At 40.8% G+C, this 18,190-nt stretch overlaps 1 protein-coding gene across 1 annotated transcript; it reads right to left on the bottom strand.

The window, feature by feature from the left end:
- Positions 1–8,969: 8,969 nt before the first annotated feature.
- Positions 8,970–16,554, bottom strand: LOC129776146 (uncharacterized). The gene is made up of 2 exons (XM_055781583.1): positions 16,290–16,554; positions 8,970–11,294 (listed from the first exon to the last, which is right to left on the bottom strand). Exons 1-2 carry the CDS (start codon positions 16,377–16,379, stop codon positions 9,132–9,134), a joined length of 2,253 nt encoding a protein of 750 aa, XP_055637558.1. The 5' UTR covers positions 16,380–16,554; the 3' UTR covers positions 8,970–9,131.
- Between the last annotated feature and the right edge of the window lie 1,636 nt (positions 16,555–18,190).

Below are 18,190 nucleotides of genomic sequence, written 5' to 3'. Positions count from 1 at the left end.
GTGGTCGGAAAGTCAAGTGAAAAGATTGATGTGGAACAGATATTTCCAAGCACCGGTACATACGCTGTATGGCCTCAAGCTGTCTAGCTATGGAACGTATGGAACGCGCAGTTGGATGAGCTGCGGCATGACGTCGGGCTCAAGTGGTCGAGTGTAGATTCTCGCCTGTGCGGGTGTGTTTAGGTGGACAAGATCATGTTACTGACCATCTACGTCGACCTCTTGATTTTTACAAACGATCGGAAGCTGAAGAAAAAGATGAAGGCACAGGCGGCTCAAAATGAAAGACCATGGGGAGGCGCAACACTTTCGTGCATGATTGTCCGATGACTGTTCAGAAGCAGCAGAAGTTCCGAATGTCGCGGACTAGGGAGGAGTAATGGAATCGTAGTAGCATTGTAATACGCGTCGCTAAGGATTGTTGTTTCATCATGTGATGGTGATCCCAGCCTGTCACTTTCTATACGGTCTGCTACAACGGTAATTGGTGCTACAAATGACACAACAATGGAAGCAACAGTCCCGCTGTGTATGGTCCAACTGTGAACATTCAAACAATAGGAATATTCTTACGCCTAAATGGCTGCTGTGTAATATACAACAAAATGATCATAAGATAAAAATGAACACGAATAAATTCGGCTCTGTTACAGCTGAATTGCTATATGAACTTAGTAAAATAAGCAGGTGGGATAAAAAAAGAATTGTTAGTTGCAAAGAAAACAGAATGAAATTTTCATTCCATTGCAAGCATTTCACCGAACAAGTCGTTTAACCCATTAACGACCAAGCTGTAAATAAAATAACGAATGTCGTTGGTGTAATTTTGATTATTGGCTTTACAGAAACTCCTATCTTCAAGAATTATTTCTATTCGTTTTCCGGAAAATGCAAAAATCGAAAAATCGCTAAACAAAAACATTGGCCAAAACCTATATTTTTTGTTTCTGTATGAGGTTCAATCCAATGGTTTTTTTTCTTACATCACAATGTATGTTATTTTATCAAAGCAATACTGTAGAAAAGTTTACATATTTTGGCCTTTTAATGGGTTTTATTTTTTGTTCGGATATGTGAGACTATGTACTTCCCGCATATAGTTGTTTTTAATCGAATTTATTGCCCAATAAAGTTATACAAAATTGAATGACATTGATGGTAAGTGGTAGCTAATGAACTAACCTATCATTTGATGTCAAAACCTTACCATATGGTTGGTTTCCAAAGCAATGAAAAATTATCAAATTTACTGTTCGATTTTCGAACGCTCGGGCTAATATGGGTTAACTTATTTGTTCTGCAATAATACTGGCGGCGCTTTTGGAAAATCTGTCACAGTGTAATAACTGGTTGGCCGTCGATCACTTCTCCCAAATCTTCTTACTACTGGCGATAGACGGTGGAAGAGGATCTCAAACAGAATTTTATAGGCACTATTCGGGATCGTGATTGCACGATAGTGCCTACAGTCCGGTTTGTCCCCTTTTTATAAATGGGGAAGACTACTCCTTCTTTCCACTACTCCGGTAGTTATAGCGGGGAGAGATGTGGACTGCGTCTAAAACCAAAAATAAGTTGGTTTCCTGATCCGAGTATGGAGGGCCCGATTAAGCAGTAGTTAGTAGTAATCTACAGCGATGAGTTCAAGTAGTGGACCAATTTTTCTATATTGGCTCATGACTGACAGTGATACCAGCCAAGAGATCCGGCGAAGCAATTTCAATGGAAGTCGTGACTACAATGGTCTCCACAAAACATGGTCTGAGTTCTGAAGATAAACAGACTTAGCAATCCTGCGAAATATTTCCTGTACGAAACACTATAAAACCGGTTCTACGATCTACTGTGTTCTCAAGGTGCTACTGACACTCGACCGCAACGGTTATGTTTTTAGCGCCATCCTAAAAGAGAACAATAGGAATAGAAGTTTTCTCCTACTACCGAATTCAAAGCTTTTTTCAAAGCTAATTTCGGTCCTAAATAAAGCGTTTTTTGCAGCAACAGTTGTCCAGACATCAGGAAAGGAGGAAGCAGCCGAGAAGCCCCCAACGGCCATTCAGGAAGTTGGTCCGGTCGGATTGGCCACTTTGACCGGCAGTTTTCACTGCCCCTTGCGTGTCCCGCTGTTTGCACCCGTCTCATCTACATCGTTTTCCTGCCAGTGACGCGCGATTTCGGCGCAATTTCTGCTCTTCAACCATCAGCAGCTCAGGAGGTGTGAAAGGAGGTCATCTTCGCTTCGTCGCTTCGAACCGCTGCGGCGATTGCCCTGCCGTCGGCGGTATCCGGTCCCTTCCCCGCTACCCCACTACCATTAGGTGGTGAATTTGGAGAAAGTTCTTCGATACGATCGGTGAGTGACAAAAATCCTTTCATTATCAGGAGTTAGAAAGATCAGGACGCCCAGAGGGCATAGGTTAGGTACTTTCTAGAACTTATCCCACAATTTCCATAAGTGATTGCTATTTCTCAAGTGACATTTATTCAGTGATAGGTTTGCAGCAAGTGTTTTACAGCCAGTGAATTGATCCGCAAGTGTTTTTTCCGCCAAGTGATTTCGGTGTTAGTTTTTTGTAACTGCGTTGGCATTGTCCCCCGCCGTTACCGTCCTCCGCCGTTTTCGTCCCCCGTCGCACGTCGTATATTCTACCTTAGTATTTGAATATTTTTCCGCGCCTGGCTGTACTTCGATATAGCCAGGCCCTGATCATGGCTTCCAGCAGCTCCGGCGCCGGAAGGCCAACCAATATTTATAACGGTGTTCCCACCACGTGTACCTCGTCCAGATGGGCGGACCCTTTTGGTGGCAATATACAAATCTTACTTTTGAGAGCCACTGAAGGCAATCTTCTTCCATCGAATCCTTTTACTGTTTCCAAATCGATCCAAGGAGTGATCGGTAAGGAATTCAAAGATGCTAAACCACAACGCGACGATAAAAATCGCCTTCAATATGCGCTACATCTACGAGATGAAAAACTTGTTCAACTGCTTCTGGGTACAAAGTCGCTGATCGACGAAACACCCATTGAAATTATTTACCATCCCACCTTTAAGCAACGCAAATGCGTTGTGTCCTGTCGTGACGTTATGTTTTTGAATGAAGATGTCCTCCTAACTGAACTAGCCGACCAAAATGTGATCGGTGTTAAAAATTTTTTAAGATCTGACCCAGTCATGAAGGAAAGAGTTCCTACTTCTACCATGATCCTTACCATAAACGGAACAGTTATTCCTGAAGCAATTAACTTCGGATTCCTCCGTGCCCTAACCAGAAATTTCTACCCAAACCCGATGCAATGCTTCGGATGCTTCGCTTTTGGCCACACTTCCAAAAAGTGCGCTAAAAAGACGGGTGGGTAATGTCGGGGACATAACCGGAGTGACGTAGGACTATACAAAGGGGACAGCTTTTGTTAAATATATATTTTAAAAATATTGTTTTATTTTCTTCTCCTACGTGAATACCTACCTATCTACCTGGAAAATGGATTAGTTTACTGTTTACTCTTTATGAATATGTTCATGGTTCTGAAAAGAACCTTTAGTGTTGTGTTTTTGTTATCACTCGATATTCCCATCTTGTTCGGTTAAACCTTCCTGTTTAGCTATTGCATTTGCCACTCGCCACAGCTTTCACAGTTGGAAAATTTCTTCCCATCCAGCTTGTGACATATTGTTCAGTAAATTACATTTAATGCGACGTGCCGGAGAAGCACTTTGCCACTCACTGAAACTAATTGTTGCCTTGATGAGCGCCGAACCGAAGCTGCTCTGTTCTTGATGCGGGTTTTCTGATTGTCGTGAACAGCTTTGCAAGCCAACTCGAGCACTCCGAAGGCCGAAACTCTATAATCCCTGTTAGGTATACTGGTGCTCCGGCACCAATCCGTTCGGCCTAGTTACCCTTGCGGAGCAATCAGCGAATGCGACCAACAGGGAACTGGAGACCTGCACGGTTCGAGTGACACTTTGCCTTTCCCTTAACTTGTCCTCCTTTGTTACGTCCACGATGCCGATGACGTACAACCACACGGGTTTACGGTTTGAAAGAAAATAAGAATTTTTTTTGGGGTCCGCGTGTTTTATACTCTAGCGGTACACACTCACAGGATACAGACAAATCGGCAGACTCAGCCAGAGGGGCGAGTCCAACGAGACGAACGAATAAGCGTTAAAAGGGAGCGAAAAACATTTCGAACGCCCTCCATGCCGCCTTGTTCTGGATTTGCCACCAAAGCAGTTTGTATAAAGAACAAACTTTGTTCTTCTGCTACCTGCTGCCGTTTTGCGATTGCGTTTGCTATTCGCCACTCGCTGCAACTGCCTGTTGTTGTCTTGATGTCCACCGAACTGAATGTGTTTTGTTCTGAATGCGGTTTTTCTTATCGTCGCGAGCAGCTTTACCAGCCAACTCGATCACTTCCAAACTATATAACGCCGGCTAGGTGGACTGGTGCACTGGTACTAACGCGCTCGGCCTAGCTACCCTTGCGGGGAGCTCCAGATCAATACGGTTCGAGCGGGATTTTGCCTTTCCCTTCACTTTTCCTCCTTTACCACGTTTTTTGTTGGTTTGTTGATGTGTTGTGATGCGAACCAATGTGGTGTACGGTTTGAATGAGAATGATCGTTACGGAAGGAAGGAAGGTATTGTATTATAGAGACTTTAAACTTTTGCAGTTCATTCGTCTCTAGCCTTGAGAAAGGCCCTTTGAAAACTCTACTCTACTTTACTCCAGCGCTACCACCTCCGCCCTCTTGCCTTGAGAAAGGCACTCGATCCCTCGCCGTCCAGCCCGTCCAGCAACGATGTTGTCCAGTCGGTGTCCACACAAAGAATGATCGTTACGGCAGCGGAGCGGGGATTTTAAAGCTGACTGGCTGGCTCGAGAATTACGCATGTGTGAGACTGCGACCAATGTTTCGTTCATTTTTTTCTTTTTCCTTTCCAATCGTGCTTCATTCTATTTCGCTGCTGCTCTGGTTGCCCGTTTTGGTCGGTACGATTTGAGGAGCACAAAATGGACCAATCAAAAATCGGCACATAGTGCATTTTGACAATGCTTGATATTTCACAATTATTCAATTATTTATCTAAAGAAAAATGAAATGTTATTCGTTATGATAGATGCGTAGATATATTTCCCATCAATTGATGCAAAAACCTTAGCGTTCTATTGAGAAATGCTCGAGTTATAAGCGTTCCAAATCTTGCATTTTTTCCTACTTGTTCAGTGCCTAGATTTCCATTTCACCCCCTATATCTTCCGGTTAGACGTTAGGTTAGACGATACAACTGAAGGGACCTCTACAGGTAACCCTTGCTTCCATTTATATTCCCCCATTGCACAGTAATGACATTGAAACGCAACTTACGGATGCCATCAAACAGTTACCGCACCCATTCGTCCTGATGGGTGACTTTAACGCCTCCCACTCTTCATGGGGAGGAAACAAATGTGACAAAAGAGGTAAAACAATTTTGGGAATCGTCCAAAAGTTAAACCTCATCATACTTAACGATCACCGTCATACCAGGATAGATATCCATCGCGGATCATCATCGGCCATTGACATCACGATTGCTTCCTGGGACCTCGCCCCCAGGTTGAGCTGGATCGTTGATAGTGACCTCAGAGGTAGTGATCATTTCCCCATCCACATCCGAACCCTGTCAAGAAACCCAAACATTCGTTTGCGCAGGAAATGGATATACCAGTCGGCTGACTCCACAATCAACAGCTTACTTTCTGAACATGAAAGCTGCTCTGTGGAAGAACACACTAACGAATTCAAGGCTATTAAGGCGGAGACGGAACTTAAAGTTTTTCCTCCTGCTTCGGAACAGGTCCACAAATACAACGATAAGTTCTCTTTGGACGAGTTGTTATGGGCAATAAAAATATCAAAAACAAATCAGCTGGCCCAGATGGAATCGAATATCCGATGATCAAGCATCTACCTCTTCATGCAAAAATTCTACTCCTTCATCTACTCCTTCTACAGCTATTTCCCAGATGCATGGAAAACGGGCTTGGTAATACCTATCCCAAAAGTAAAGGAGAGTAAACGGGCCGCGAATAACTTCCGTCCCATAACACTCCTCAACTTCTTAGGGAAAGTCTTCGAAAGAATGATCAATCGAAGACTTAGGACGACCCTTTAAGAATGCCAACTATTAGACCCCAGACAGCATGACTTCCGCCGAGGAAAAGGTACGGGCACCTACTTCAGTCAACTCGATCATTTCTTTCAAGAAACTATCGAAAAGGGCCACCACAGCGAAATTGCTTCACTCGATCTAGTCAAAGCCTACGATACCACATGGCGCCATAACATTATCGATCAACTCCACCGATGGGGTTTTGAAGGCTCCCTCTTCAACATTCTTCGCTGTTTCCTCACCAATCGAAGCTTTCAAGTCTACTTCGGAGGAGTACTTTCGGATCACCGTTGCCTAGAAAACGGAGTACCACAAGGTTCGGATCTATCAGTTTCTCTCTTCCTCGTTGCTATGCAGTCGGTTCTAGAGGTTATCCCTAAAAACACCGAGACGATCTACTGCTGATGGCAAGAAATCCTTTCCCAGAAATGGCTCGCAGAAGACTGCAGGAAGGAATCTCGGCTGTTAGTAACTGGGCAAATTCCATTGGGTTTAAGTTTTCGGCAGAGAAGTCTAATATAATGCACTGCTGCAAATGTAAAGGTCATAGGAAAAGGTTTAGAACATGTCTAATCAATGGCAGGCCTATTAAGAGAGTCAGCTCAGCCCTAATTCTTGGAGTGCTAGTTGACAGTAACCTATCCTTCGGACAACACCTCAGAAATGCTAAAGCTAGTATGAAGTGCCGCCTGCGGCTGGTGAAAGCTTTAGGTGGCCGATGCCGCTTGAGTTCTCGTAAAACCATCTGCAACATAGGCAAATGCATTATCTTCTCTAGAATTCGTTACGGCATCGAGCTTTTCAGCCGTGCCTCTTGGGCTCACTCGAATCACTTAAAGCCTGTCTACCATAGTGTGATTAGATATGCATCAGGAGCCCTTCAGACTAGCCCAATAAACCCTCTGCTTGTGGAGGCTGGCGTAGTTCCTTTCGAACACTTCCTCACAAATATCCTAGCCACTAAAGCCATCCGGACGTCCGAGAAATACCCGGATCTTCTATCCATTTACTCCAGAGCCAACATTTGGCTGCAAAATATTAGCCAAGTCACCCTCCCGACTATTGCCCCATTAAGCAGAGTTGGTCAACGCCCATGGCACGCACATCCGCCAAAGATAGACTGGTCAATCAAAAATGCTGTTAGGGCTGGGGAAGCCAGCAGCATTGTTACGGCCTGTTTTAATAACCACCTCCATAACAAGTATCACACCCACCACAGAATATTCACACATGGGTCTTTTGATGGCAACCTAACAGGGTTCGGAGTTTTTGCTAATAACACGGAGCTAAAATTCCAACTGCCTTCCATATGTTCGGTATACTCCGCCGAAATTGCCGCTCTCCTTGTCGCGACATCACTCTGTGATAACGACAGTAAGGTGGTGATCTTCTCTGATTCCTATAGTGCATTACGGGCGCTACAAAGTAGCGATAGTAAACGCCCTTGGATACAAAGCATTGAGGAAAAAATTTCAGCGAAGGACATCACTTTCTGCTGGGTCCCAGGGCACTGCGGAATCCAGGGTAATGAACAGGCTGATCGTCTCGCCAAGGAGGGTAGGCTCTCCGAACTGTGGACCACCTCCCCCCCAGCAAAAGACACCATCAAATGGGTCAGTCAATCCCTCAGATTGAGCTGGGAGAACAGTTGGTATTTTTCCCGCGACCTCTTCTTAAGAAGGATCAAGAATACTACCCTTCCCTGGAAGGATTCATGCAAATTTATCATGCGTAGATTGGAATCAACACTATGTGAGTCGTGCAATGTAAGACTCACGGTGGAACACATATTAATCACATGCCCTAAATTTAATGCTTCAAGAGTAAAGTTTCAGGTTGCAGACACCATAAGGACAGCACTATCGGACGACTCCGTCGAGGAAAAAAGGACCATCGATTTCCTAAAGGATACAGGTTTATTTGACCAGATCTAATGTCTAATTACTACATTTACCTATACTGATAAAATTTTGTTTGTCTTCTCTTCTACTTTCAGCAAAAGATGAGCAGGTTTTTACGCCCCTTTTAGAAGCGAGCTCCTCAAGCACACTAAAAGGGGCTTTTTCCCTGCTCCAATTGTTTGATTGTGCTTTTGACCCCAGAGCCGTGTAGGGTGCGGCGATACGACATACATCCATAGCGGTTACTAGGACTGGGTCGAGCGAGAATAACGAATTTTGCAATAGTTTTCTTAGTTTTCCTTTCAGTTAAATTTCCCGCCCTCAAGGGCAAGAGACGAATTAACTCTCAGAGTTTAAAGTCTCGCTAATTCAATATCGTTACCGTTCTGTGTTCTACATTTATGATCTTCCGTACGACGAACAAGGTACCTGCAAAGTGCAAGTTTAACATATTAAGGATCGCTCACGAGTTTTCTCGTGTTTCGCGTTCCGTCTGTTACGGAAGGATCACGAAATAACCCGTGTTTTATACGCGCTGTCTTTAGATATCACCTATATTGATACATTGTATCCTACTTTGTGTATTTAAGTATTTACATCAACAGCCAGTATTAAACTTGATGGTGAAATCCTTGGTCTACCAAAAATCTAACAAGGCTTACCAATGGTTCGCTTTCCTATTATCCACACCGAAGTAAACAATCTCATTCGTGGAATCCGATCAAATGAAGCTATGAAAAACTGTATAAATGCAAGTACGCAAAATAAAAAACGTGCGGTCCCAGACGTATGTTTTACAGATTTCTTTGCGGTCCTTAATATGTTAAGAATGAGAATTTGGGAATTATACAAATGATTTTGCCCTGATCCAGAGCAATGAATTGTCATCTAGATGGGTAAGTAAAACACCAAGATGCGGAATGTTGCCAGCTTATTTTTTCTTTTTTCTTTTTCTTCGAGAATTGAATAAAAACTTATGTAACAAGTCAAGGCAGACAAATTTCATATTGACTAACTCATTCCTTGAATTAATCAGTCTTGACATGTTGGAGAGAAGAATCTGTTTAAAAACCTTGAACATATTTTCTTTTCGTAGATTTAACTACACTGTGTGAAACAACAAGATCATCTAGCATGAATGTCTCCTGAGACTCTGCTAGATTAGATTTCATTTTCAATTCATTCGAACTTGCAACAGCATCACAACTACTGTATCTCTCTATGAAAGTATCTTCTATCTTGATGCTTTCCTGCTTGAAGGTAGCATCCGTATCCACAGCTGTATCTAGCCACTTAAAAACACGATCGGTAGGATTTATAGTATCGTCGGTAGAAGGTCGTCGGTTCTTAGTAACATCTGGTCGGAAGCCCCAGATTGCTAACATATCTCCAGCGAGGAGATCTTTATATTGATGGAGTTGTTCCACCGGCTGCTGCCAGCGGGGGCGTTTTTTAAAAAAATGATTCGTCGGTCGCAGATCACTCTTAGGCTGCAAACTTGAGCAAGTGAGAATTTTTCTGAAGCTTCGAAGATTCTTGAAATCCGTTGCGATTGGTTTGTGTTCAATATCGTCGTGGGTGTTGAGTTGCTGTAACCAAGATTGAAAACAATCAGGGACCATGGAAGCATTCGAGACGGTTGAGTCCTGAGTGAGCTGCTGATGGAAAATATCCCCACTTGAGTTCTGTGACAACAGATGGAAGTGACCGGAGCTAACGATAATCGCTGATCCACATTGGAACCGTTGCAGATGCTGCTGTAGAGCACTTGCCGGATAGATACATTTACCCTGAATTCGTGCTAGCTGACATGCATCTTGTATATTGAGAGGTCTCATGGGAACGAATCTGCTGATGAAGCGTTTGATTGGAGCCTTCGTGAAGCTACAAATTTTGGAATCACCGGGTAGCTGTGAGGAAATCCAAGCATGGATATTTTGTTTGCTATCCGAACCCATGCTGATCATCGTTGGGTGTTGTTTGAGGTTGTGTGTAAAAGTAAGAATGTGTTGAAAATCTGGTTCTTTTTCTTTTTTCTCGATCAAACTAATTATAAGCAGTTTATGAGTTGTGCCTAGCAAAAGAATGCGATTTTTGGTGCAAACTTCCATGCATGAAGCTTTCTCGCATTTCCACAACAAATCAGAAATGTTAATTGTTCGCACTATAACCAAATCGGTTCCATCTATTTTTATTAGTTCGAAAGATGTTCTGTTTAAACATATCACAAAACCATTTGCAACAACTCGAACACATTGCCAACAATCGTCTGTTGGGCCTTCTTTTTGAAGTTTCAAAGAATATAGTATTTTGTTCTCTTTACAATCCCATAACTTAATGTTTTTCTCGAGATCACTTGTGCACATAAGCCAACCATTTCTTCCTGGCAGCAAGCAATGAGAAATAAACGGGATTTTTGAATTAATCCTCTTGGTTTTTAGACTATCATGCCCTTGGTTTGTCCACATCACTTCAATATTATGCTTTCTTCGCAACGCAATTTTGATAATTGTTTTCGTCGATTGCGTACAACTGTCTTCTGATTTGCTCCAGCTAACTTCGAAAACAGGACCGGTTTCGCGTTCAAATTCATATCGTTCAATTTGGCCAGAATCAATCTCTAATCGATTATCGACCGTATTGAATGGTATCATTTCTACTGTGTTCATTTCACGACCGACTGTATTAACTATCCACTTGAATTCGCCCTCTTCAATCACAGCCAGATTGCACCCGGTGAAATAGTAATCATAACCAATACTGCCCTCAAACCACGGATCTGGATCCCGCTCCATGTGTTCGGCCACTAGGGATACTGCCGTCGGGTATAATGCACCATTGTTTTGCTTGCATATTTTCCTGGCCATTGTTCGTTTCCGATTGTAGGTACGTTTCATGTTGTTCAATGTTACCAAATGGGTTTTTTTGGTCTTGACCAGCCTAATCATCGGGTCGACCTCAAGCATGCGTTCAGGGGTCCTGTGTGTGACCAGAGGTACGGGATAGGAACTATTCCATGGTGTTCGCTCAAAGTGTCGATGTAGTGATTCCTGGGTGATATTAGCCGGTTGCAATGGCAGTTGCAGTACCGATGCATGAGTGTAGTGATCAAACGCATGCGAGTTTGGTTGACCAGCAATACTTTGGATGTACTTAAGGCCCGGGTCTACCCATTGGATGGATCTCTCAGTTTTTATTGCATCCTTACGCAAACGTTTTGATCCATTCTGTGAAAAGTGGAGGTAGATTATGGTACGCATATATTATTCGTTGTTCTTTCACTGGTTCGTTGTGGATACAACACATTCAAGCATACATACTAGCGAAATATGAATAACTTCACTTCACTTATTTTTTTAAGAGATTTCAAACTTTGCAGTTCATTCGCCTCCAGATATCAATGAGGTAAATGATGTTGGTTTGTCCAATTTTGGGTGTGTTCGTCGTCGATCGTCGAATCGATTTTCCAAACGGCGCAGGGATCGATCTACTAATTAAATCGGTACAAAAGAATCGATCTTTGCCGAACCTTTGAAAAATTAGAAGCTTTTTTCGATTAATTTGCTTATTTTTATTTAAACATTATATGTTATTAGAACACAAATTTATTATTTCTATTCAAACATCATAAGCATTTTGTTTTGTTCATCAGCATGAAGTCCACAACCACAGGGCATTTACCTTGTGCCGTCAGGCAGTCGTGTTATTAAATAAATTATTTGAAAAACATTATAAAAAAATCAACAACCGCCCAAAACCCAGATGACAATAAAAGCCAATCGTGCCATAGGTCTGTCATTTAGTTGAAGCTCATTTTTGATTTTGGCGCCAGTTCTGAAAAACAACCTTTCGCCTGTTATTGATGTTAACATCAGGTTCAGTAATCCTATGCGCAACTGGTTACAGTATATCCCTCAGTAGCTGCCGTTAGTTCTGTCCCTGTCAGCATTTGCATAGAAGTAAATCGTAGATGAAGCGATTCAAATGTTGACATTATGTTTAAAAAAAAAGTTAGGTGGCCTTTTGTGACAAAAAAAAAGATGTATGCTGAAAAATAAATCTACAAAAAGTTTTTTCTAAAATCGAATAGATCGAAAGCAAAAAAAAAACGATTTTTTCAATTTTCTCGAGTACAGAAGATCGATCCAAAAAATCGGAAATTGAAATGGAAAAGGCCGATCTTCTAAGAATCCATCCAAGATCGCCCAATCCTAGTGTGTTCACCCAACTAGTAAATGCAAATAAATAAATTATTCTTCATGAAAATCACATGTAATCAAGACGATTTTGGGTTTGTAGAAAAGCCCCACGTTTCCGATTTTGGGTGTGTTCTAGGTTTGGGCGATCTTTATGAAAAGATCGATCGTCGAATCGATTTTCCAAACGGTGCAGGGATCGATCCACTGATAAAATCAGTACAAAAGAACCGATCTTTGCCGAATCGATCTTTGAAAAATTAGAACCTTTGTTCGATTTATCTGCTTATTCTATATGTATGCCGTCTTTTGTTTAACAGAGAACACAAATTTATTATTTATCATCATAAGCATTTTGTTTTGTTCAACAGCATGAAGTCCACAACCACAGGGCATTCATCTTGTGCCGTCAGGCAGTCATTTCATTAAATAAATTATTTGAAAAACATTATAAGAAATTCAACAACCGCTCAAAACCCAGCTGACAATAAAAGCCAATCGGCTGTTATTGATGTTAACATCAGGTTCGTCTCTAGTTACTAATAATAAGGCGTTTTTTTTTATCCAAAATATATATTTTTTTAAGGCTCATATGGCGTCAACCTGACGGGGCCGGGAGTTCAATATTTCGACAATGTTTGCCTTATAACTATGTTAGTAATATGTAACCGATTACTTGTGGTTGGCTCGAGGTTAGTATTACAAGTGTTTTCATAATTGTGATGTTCCTGTCTCCAATGCTCTGTACCTGTGCCCGACACGGGATACTTCCTATTGGGATGCAGCTGACCATTAATCAGCAACGCCCCCCTAGTCTGTACCCCATAACTAGCGTGGTGCGTCTTCTCGACTCGAGGAATCCAGGATAGAATGGTCACTAGCCGGCGCAAACATCAGCTCGTGTAGAGTTGTCATGAGCGGTACAACCTTTGGCTCTTGTTGAATGATCAGTGGACTGCACAACCTTTGGCCCTTAAGGCGTTAAAATTATTATTTTTTAATGTTTTTAACGATTTTCTTCAAAGAGAAATTATGATTATGGTTTGTCCGAAAAATTATCGTGGTTTGCCCGGTTTTAAAAATCACCATTTTTTGAACGAAGCTATTCGAATTCTCAAGTAGATGTTGCCTTTCTCATTGTTCTGAGTTTACTCTCATCACATTGATCCATTCGTAATTTGACTTTCTTCAGAATATTACCTTTTTTGAGCATTTTAAAGGGGCACTCAACACAGATAAACTTTATTTCCGCTACGCGCAAAGGACACGATAAACAGCGCGTCAAACTGCAGTAACCATGTGTACAAACCGACATCAGTGTGTCAGCCAAACCATGATCAGAATTGAGGTTATCGAGATGCATTAGTTACATGATTTAAATATATAAAAGGTGGTCTCCGTAGCCACATTGGTTGCGCGTTCGCTTAGTAAGCGATCGATCGTGAGTTTAAAACTCAGGGCCCTCATTGACCATCTTTGTGTTTTTACAGAATAACTACGTCCACGCAACAATCATCAGCGATGGAGATCGATCCACGGTCGAAATAAGATCGATTCATCCATACAACTGCTCTGCTCTGCAAGACACATCAGGCTGCTGTTCTATAAATAACTCAACAATGATCAATCAACTGTCTCCGCTGTCCGGTCTAACTGGATAATGGAAGAACAGAACGAAAACTCTTATGCCTAAAAGGCTACTGTGTAAATGTGTACCATATGCAATGGTATAGAAGGAAATACTCTAACGCCGAAAAAATGGCAACTGTGTTATGTGCTAATTACAGATATGATAAACATATATATATATATATATATATATATATATATATATATATATATATATATATATATATATATATATATATATATATATATATATATATATATATATATATATATATATATATATATATATATATATATATATATATATATATATATGATACAAATGTCAGAGGGGACCAAGTCGCAAAATAGGAAAATTTCGAGTTATTGATTATATTTGGTTAAGCATTATGTAAGCTACATACCACATTTAACAGATTTGGAAAATTACGCATACAGCAGGAATAACGGATCGAAATTGTTATGATTGATCAACGAAAGTCCCTCATAGTATGCAGTCAGAGCGGACCATGTACCATTTACCAAAAAACTTCGTCCCGCCGACAGCCCTAAATCAGACAATTCCTTCCTCAAGTTCTGCTCTTATCAACAAATCCAGCGATCCTGTTTTTGCTATAGATAGAAGAAGATTTTCTCATTCCCACGAATCCTCACATCCCAAATTGTGCTTGATTAGTTTTCGAGTTATGCAGAAATTCGTGTTTCATTTGTATGACAGCTCACCCTTAAAGAGCGGGAGGAGTGTCTAACCACCATAGAAATATTTATTGCATCCTAAAACCGCCACATGCTAAAGTTGGTTTCGTTTGCTTGATAAATTCTCGAGTAATTCAGAAATTCGTGTTTCACTTGTATGGCAGCCCCCCCTTAGAGAGGGGGGTGGAGAGTCTAATCTTCATAGAAACATTTATTGCATCCTAGAACCTCAATATGCCCAATTTGGCTTCATTTGCTTGATTAATTCTCAAGTAATGTAGAAATTTGTGTTTCATTTGTATGGCAGCCCAGTCTAACCATCATAGAAACATTTATTGCACCCTAAACCCTTCACATGCAAAATTTGGTTTCATTTGCTTGATTAATCCTCGAGTAATGCAGAAATTTGTGTTTCATTTGTTTGGCAGCCCCCCCTAAGAGAGTGGGGGGGGGGAAAGGTTCCAAAAAAACTTTTTCTTGGAGCTAATAGGTACCTTGTCGAAATGTGCTCGAACCCATATTAAAAAATAAACTTGGTCCACTCCGACTGAACGGATCAGTGAAAAATGATGGTCTTCAGTGTACTAGTGTACTTAATGTACTATGTCAGAGTGCGATTTAGGCTGAAGCGATGACAATGAATTCAAATTTGACGATTCTATTGACGAATACTGCCTAAGATAATTGAAAATGGGAAGATTATGCTTAACATGTTTGCCGTGCAATCATATCCATGCCAACAGTAGATGGCAGAGACTATTATGCTGAACGCAAACAAATGTTTATGCAGTTTCAAACTCACAATCCATCTCGCTCAAATTTTCATAGCAGAATGGTACACTTTCCCCCTTATTACACGAGGCGAGTGACGTGAGATAGCAAAGTTTCTCGCTTCATTGTTGAAGCTACATTACTTTTCAACTTATTTTTAATACCCGAATCGATAACATATGAGGACACGACTTCAAATCTCACTTAGTGACAAACTATAGTCACGCCATTCGCCTACGGGAATGCAGTGACTTGAGCCATCTCACCTCACTCGCTGCGCGGAATAAAGTGGTTTGACTCACAACTGTTAATTACAGTAGTTTTACAAAATATTTTAAAGTGCAATTCACATACAACATCCACGTCACGTTCACGTTCCGTCCCGTCACGTTGCGTCAATTATTCTTCCAAGCAGTTCTTATGCAAACATTCACATACACCGGCAAAGGCAACTCCGACTTGCCGTTGCTGGTGTATGTGAATGCTTCAATAGGAATTACATGGAAGAATAATTGACGCAACGTGACGTGACGGAACGTGAACGTGGCGTGGACGTTGTATGTGAATCGCGCTTAAAGTTAGCTCAAATGAGGGGGGCATTGACACCAATAGAAGGTGGACTTTGTAACCCAATAAAACATGTGAATCCATAGAAATATTTTGTAAAACTACTGTAATTCATGAAAAAGACAATTTTATTGATATTTTTGGAAACATTTTAATACCTGATTTGGCACATGTGCGCTGATTAGAGTATTCAAAAAGTGGACAAACCAACATCGAATACCCTACATATTTACCCAAATTATGACTTAAAAGTTTTTTTTTCGATCAAAAAGAATTGTCAATATCGTCCCATCTAGGTTTAATCGGTTACCATCGTCTTATGTCGTCAAAATATTGATAAGCACAATTCATGAGGAATCATACCTGATTGGCAGCAGTCCGCTTGCGTTTTGGCGCCGGTTTACAATCATTTGGATTTGTCACAATCCCGTCTTGTATTTTATCTTTTGCCATGGATATGGATTAATTCATGTACTTTAATTAAAAATTTTAGGTGTGTTTTTCATCTTCTAAAGAAAATACACTCTCGCTTAACACATTGCTCGATTATTGTGGTAGCACTGATTCCTTCCAAATATATTCGACATGTTAACATCTGTTCACATGAAATCACAATTATAAATATTGACATATGTACTCTCCAAGGGTATGGGTATTATACCGACACACAATATGAAACAGCCCACATCTGTTTGTGAATTCATGAGTTGCCAACAAATCATTCAATATTGGCAAGGTGTAATATTGCAGGGTATTGTGGGGAATCAGTTTTCGTATAGATGGCACTATTAGTTTATTTGTAGCTTGTAATGCAACCCAGAATTGAAATCTTTAGAAGTACTAGCTTCATAAATCTATATAAATAAAAATGGATCGCAAAATGTGCTTGTAAACGCAAAATTCTGGGAAGCAATCGTCCGATTTAAGTGCGATTCACATACAACATCCACGTCACGTTCACGTCCCGTCATGTTCCGTTACGTCAGTTATTCTATCATGCAATTCTTATGAAAACATTCACATACACCGGCAATGTAACGACCCGTCAGCATATGTTCAACGAAAACGACCGGCAGGATTTGTAGAGAAGAATAATTGACGGAGAGGGACGGTTCCTTGGGTTTTTGCCTAGACTTTGTGTCTCGGCTTTTGTTTTGATTTTGGTTCTACAGTAAAGGCTGATTTAGACGATGCCAGTCAGCGCTCAAGTTGAAGTATCCAGTGAACTACGTAGTCCGTAGATCTACCTTATGGAGAGAAATATCGGAAAGTTTTCGGAAAATATAATAATTCAGAAAATTGTGTTCCCATATGTTCTACAATTACATCGTGGTAAGCGTGTTAGTTCATTCGATGTTTGCGCTAACGAAATAGATCTTTGTTCGAAAGCTGAAATGGATTTTCAGGTGAAATAGCGCACTTCAATATCTTCTACCTATAGGGGAAGTGGGGGCATAGTGGTCGCTCTAAGGTATATGCACATTTCTTGAGTTCACAAACCGCTTCAATTCGAAGAATATTATAGTTCAACTTATTGCTCAAGATAGCAAAAGGCTTTTACGATGTAAATTTGAAATAGTACATTTTTCATCATTAGAAAAATTTAAATTTCTTTCAATGGGAGGACCGGACTGTCTTAAATTGAATAATGGCCGAACAATAGTATTGAGGGCTTAACACTCCTATACTCGCGCATTGGTCTGTCAGACCGAGAAATCAATAATTCGTTCATTTCTCAGAAAATATCAACACTACGACTTTGCGATTCTCTCTAGCTTCGTTAATCGTCGTTTGTCATCGTTTAGCGTATTGCATGTGTTGGTACAAAGGGGACATGTGCCACTTTTTTAACACTTTCGGTCTGAGACACCGACGCGAGTATAGGAGTAACTTTTTTGGACAAGTGACTTTTTTCATATTCTAGAATATTGTTGAATGAAATGTATGATTAATGTTAGTGGCGTGGAATATTTATTGAATATAATGTATAAGATCATAACCGGACTATTCTTATTTGATTTCAGTCGCTTTTGTAACTGGATTGAACGGATCCATATATTAACTCTTCGTCGATATATACGTCGTTAGATTCATAAGTTCAAAAGCAAAATATAAATGTTTGACTTTTGTATAGTTATTCGCTAAATATAATGGTCATACATATACACACTTGTGAATGAATTTCACTTGTGGAATAATTGTAAACAGTAAACTATCAATTAATCGGTGGCTTATGGTAATTTTTAACAGTTACAGTTTCGGGG

This window comes from Toxorhynchites rutilus, chromosome 3, assembly GCF_029784135.1.
Source record: "Toxorhynchites rutilus septentrionalis strain SRP chromosome 3, ASM2978413v1, whole genome shotgun sequence".
Classification (NCBI taxonomy): Eukaryota; Metazoa; Arthropoda; class Insecta; order Diptera; family Culicidae; genus Toxorhynchites; species Toxorhynchites rutilus.
This window is presented reverse-complemented; position numbering and strand designations above follow the sequence as displayed.

Bases quoted from the DNA above. Each gene is read 5' to 3' on its own strand.
- LOC129776146 (XM_055781583.1), bottom strand. From the start codon at position 16,379: ATGGCAAAAGATAAAATACAAGACGGGATTGTGACAAATCCAAATGAT. The intron at 11,295-16,289 runs GTATGATTCCTC...CACTTTTCACAG, and splicing joins AGCGGACTGCTGCCAATCAG to AATGGATCAAAACGTTTGCG.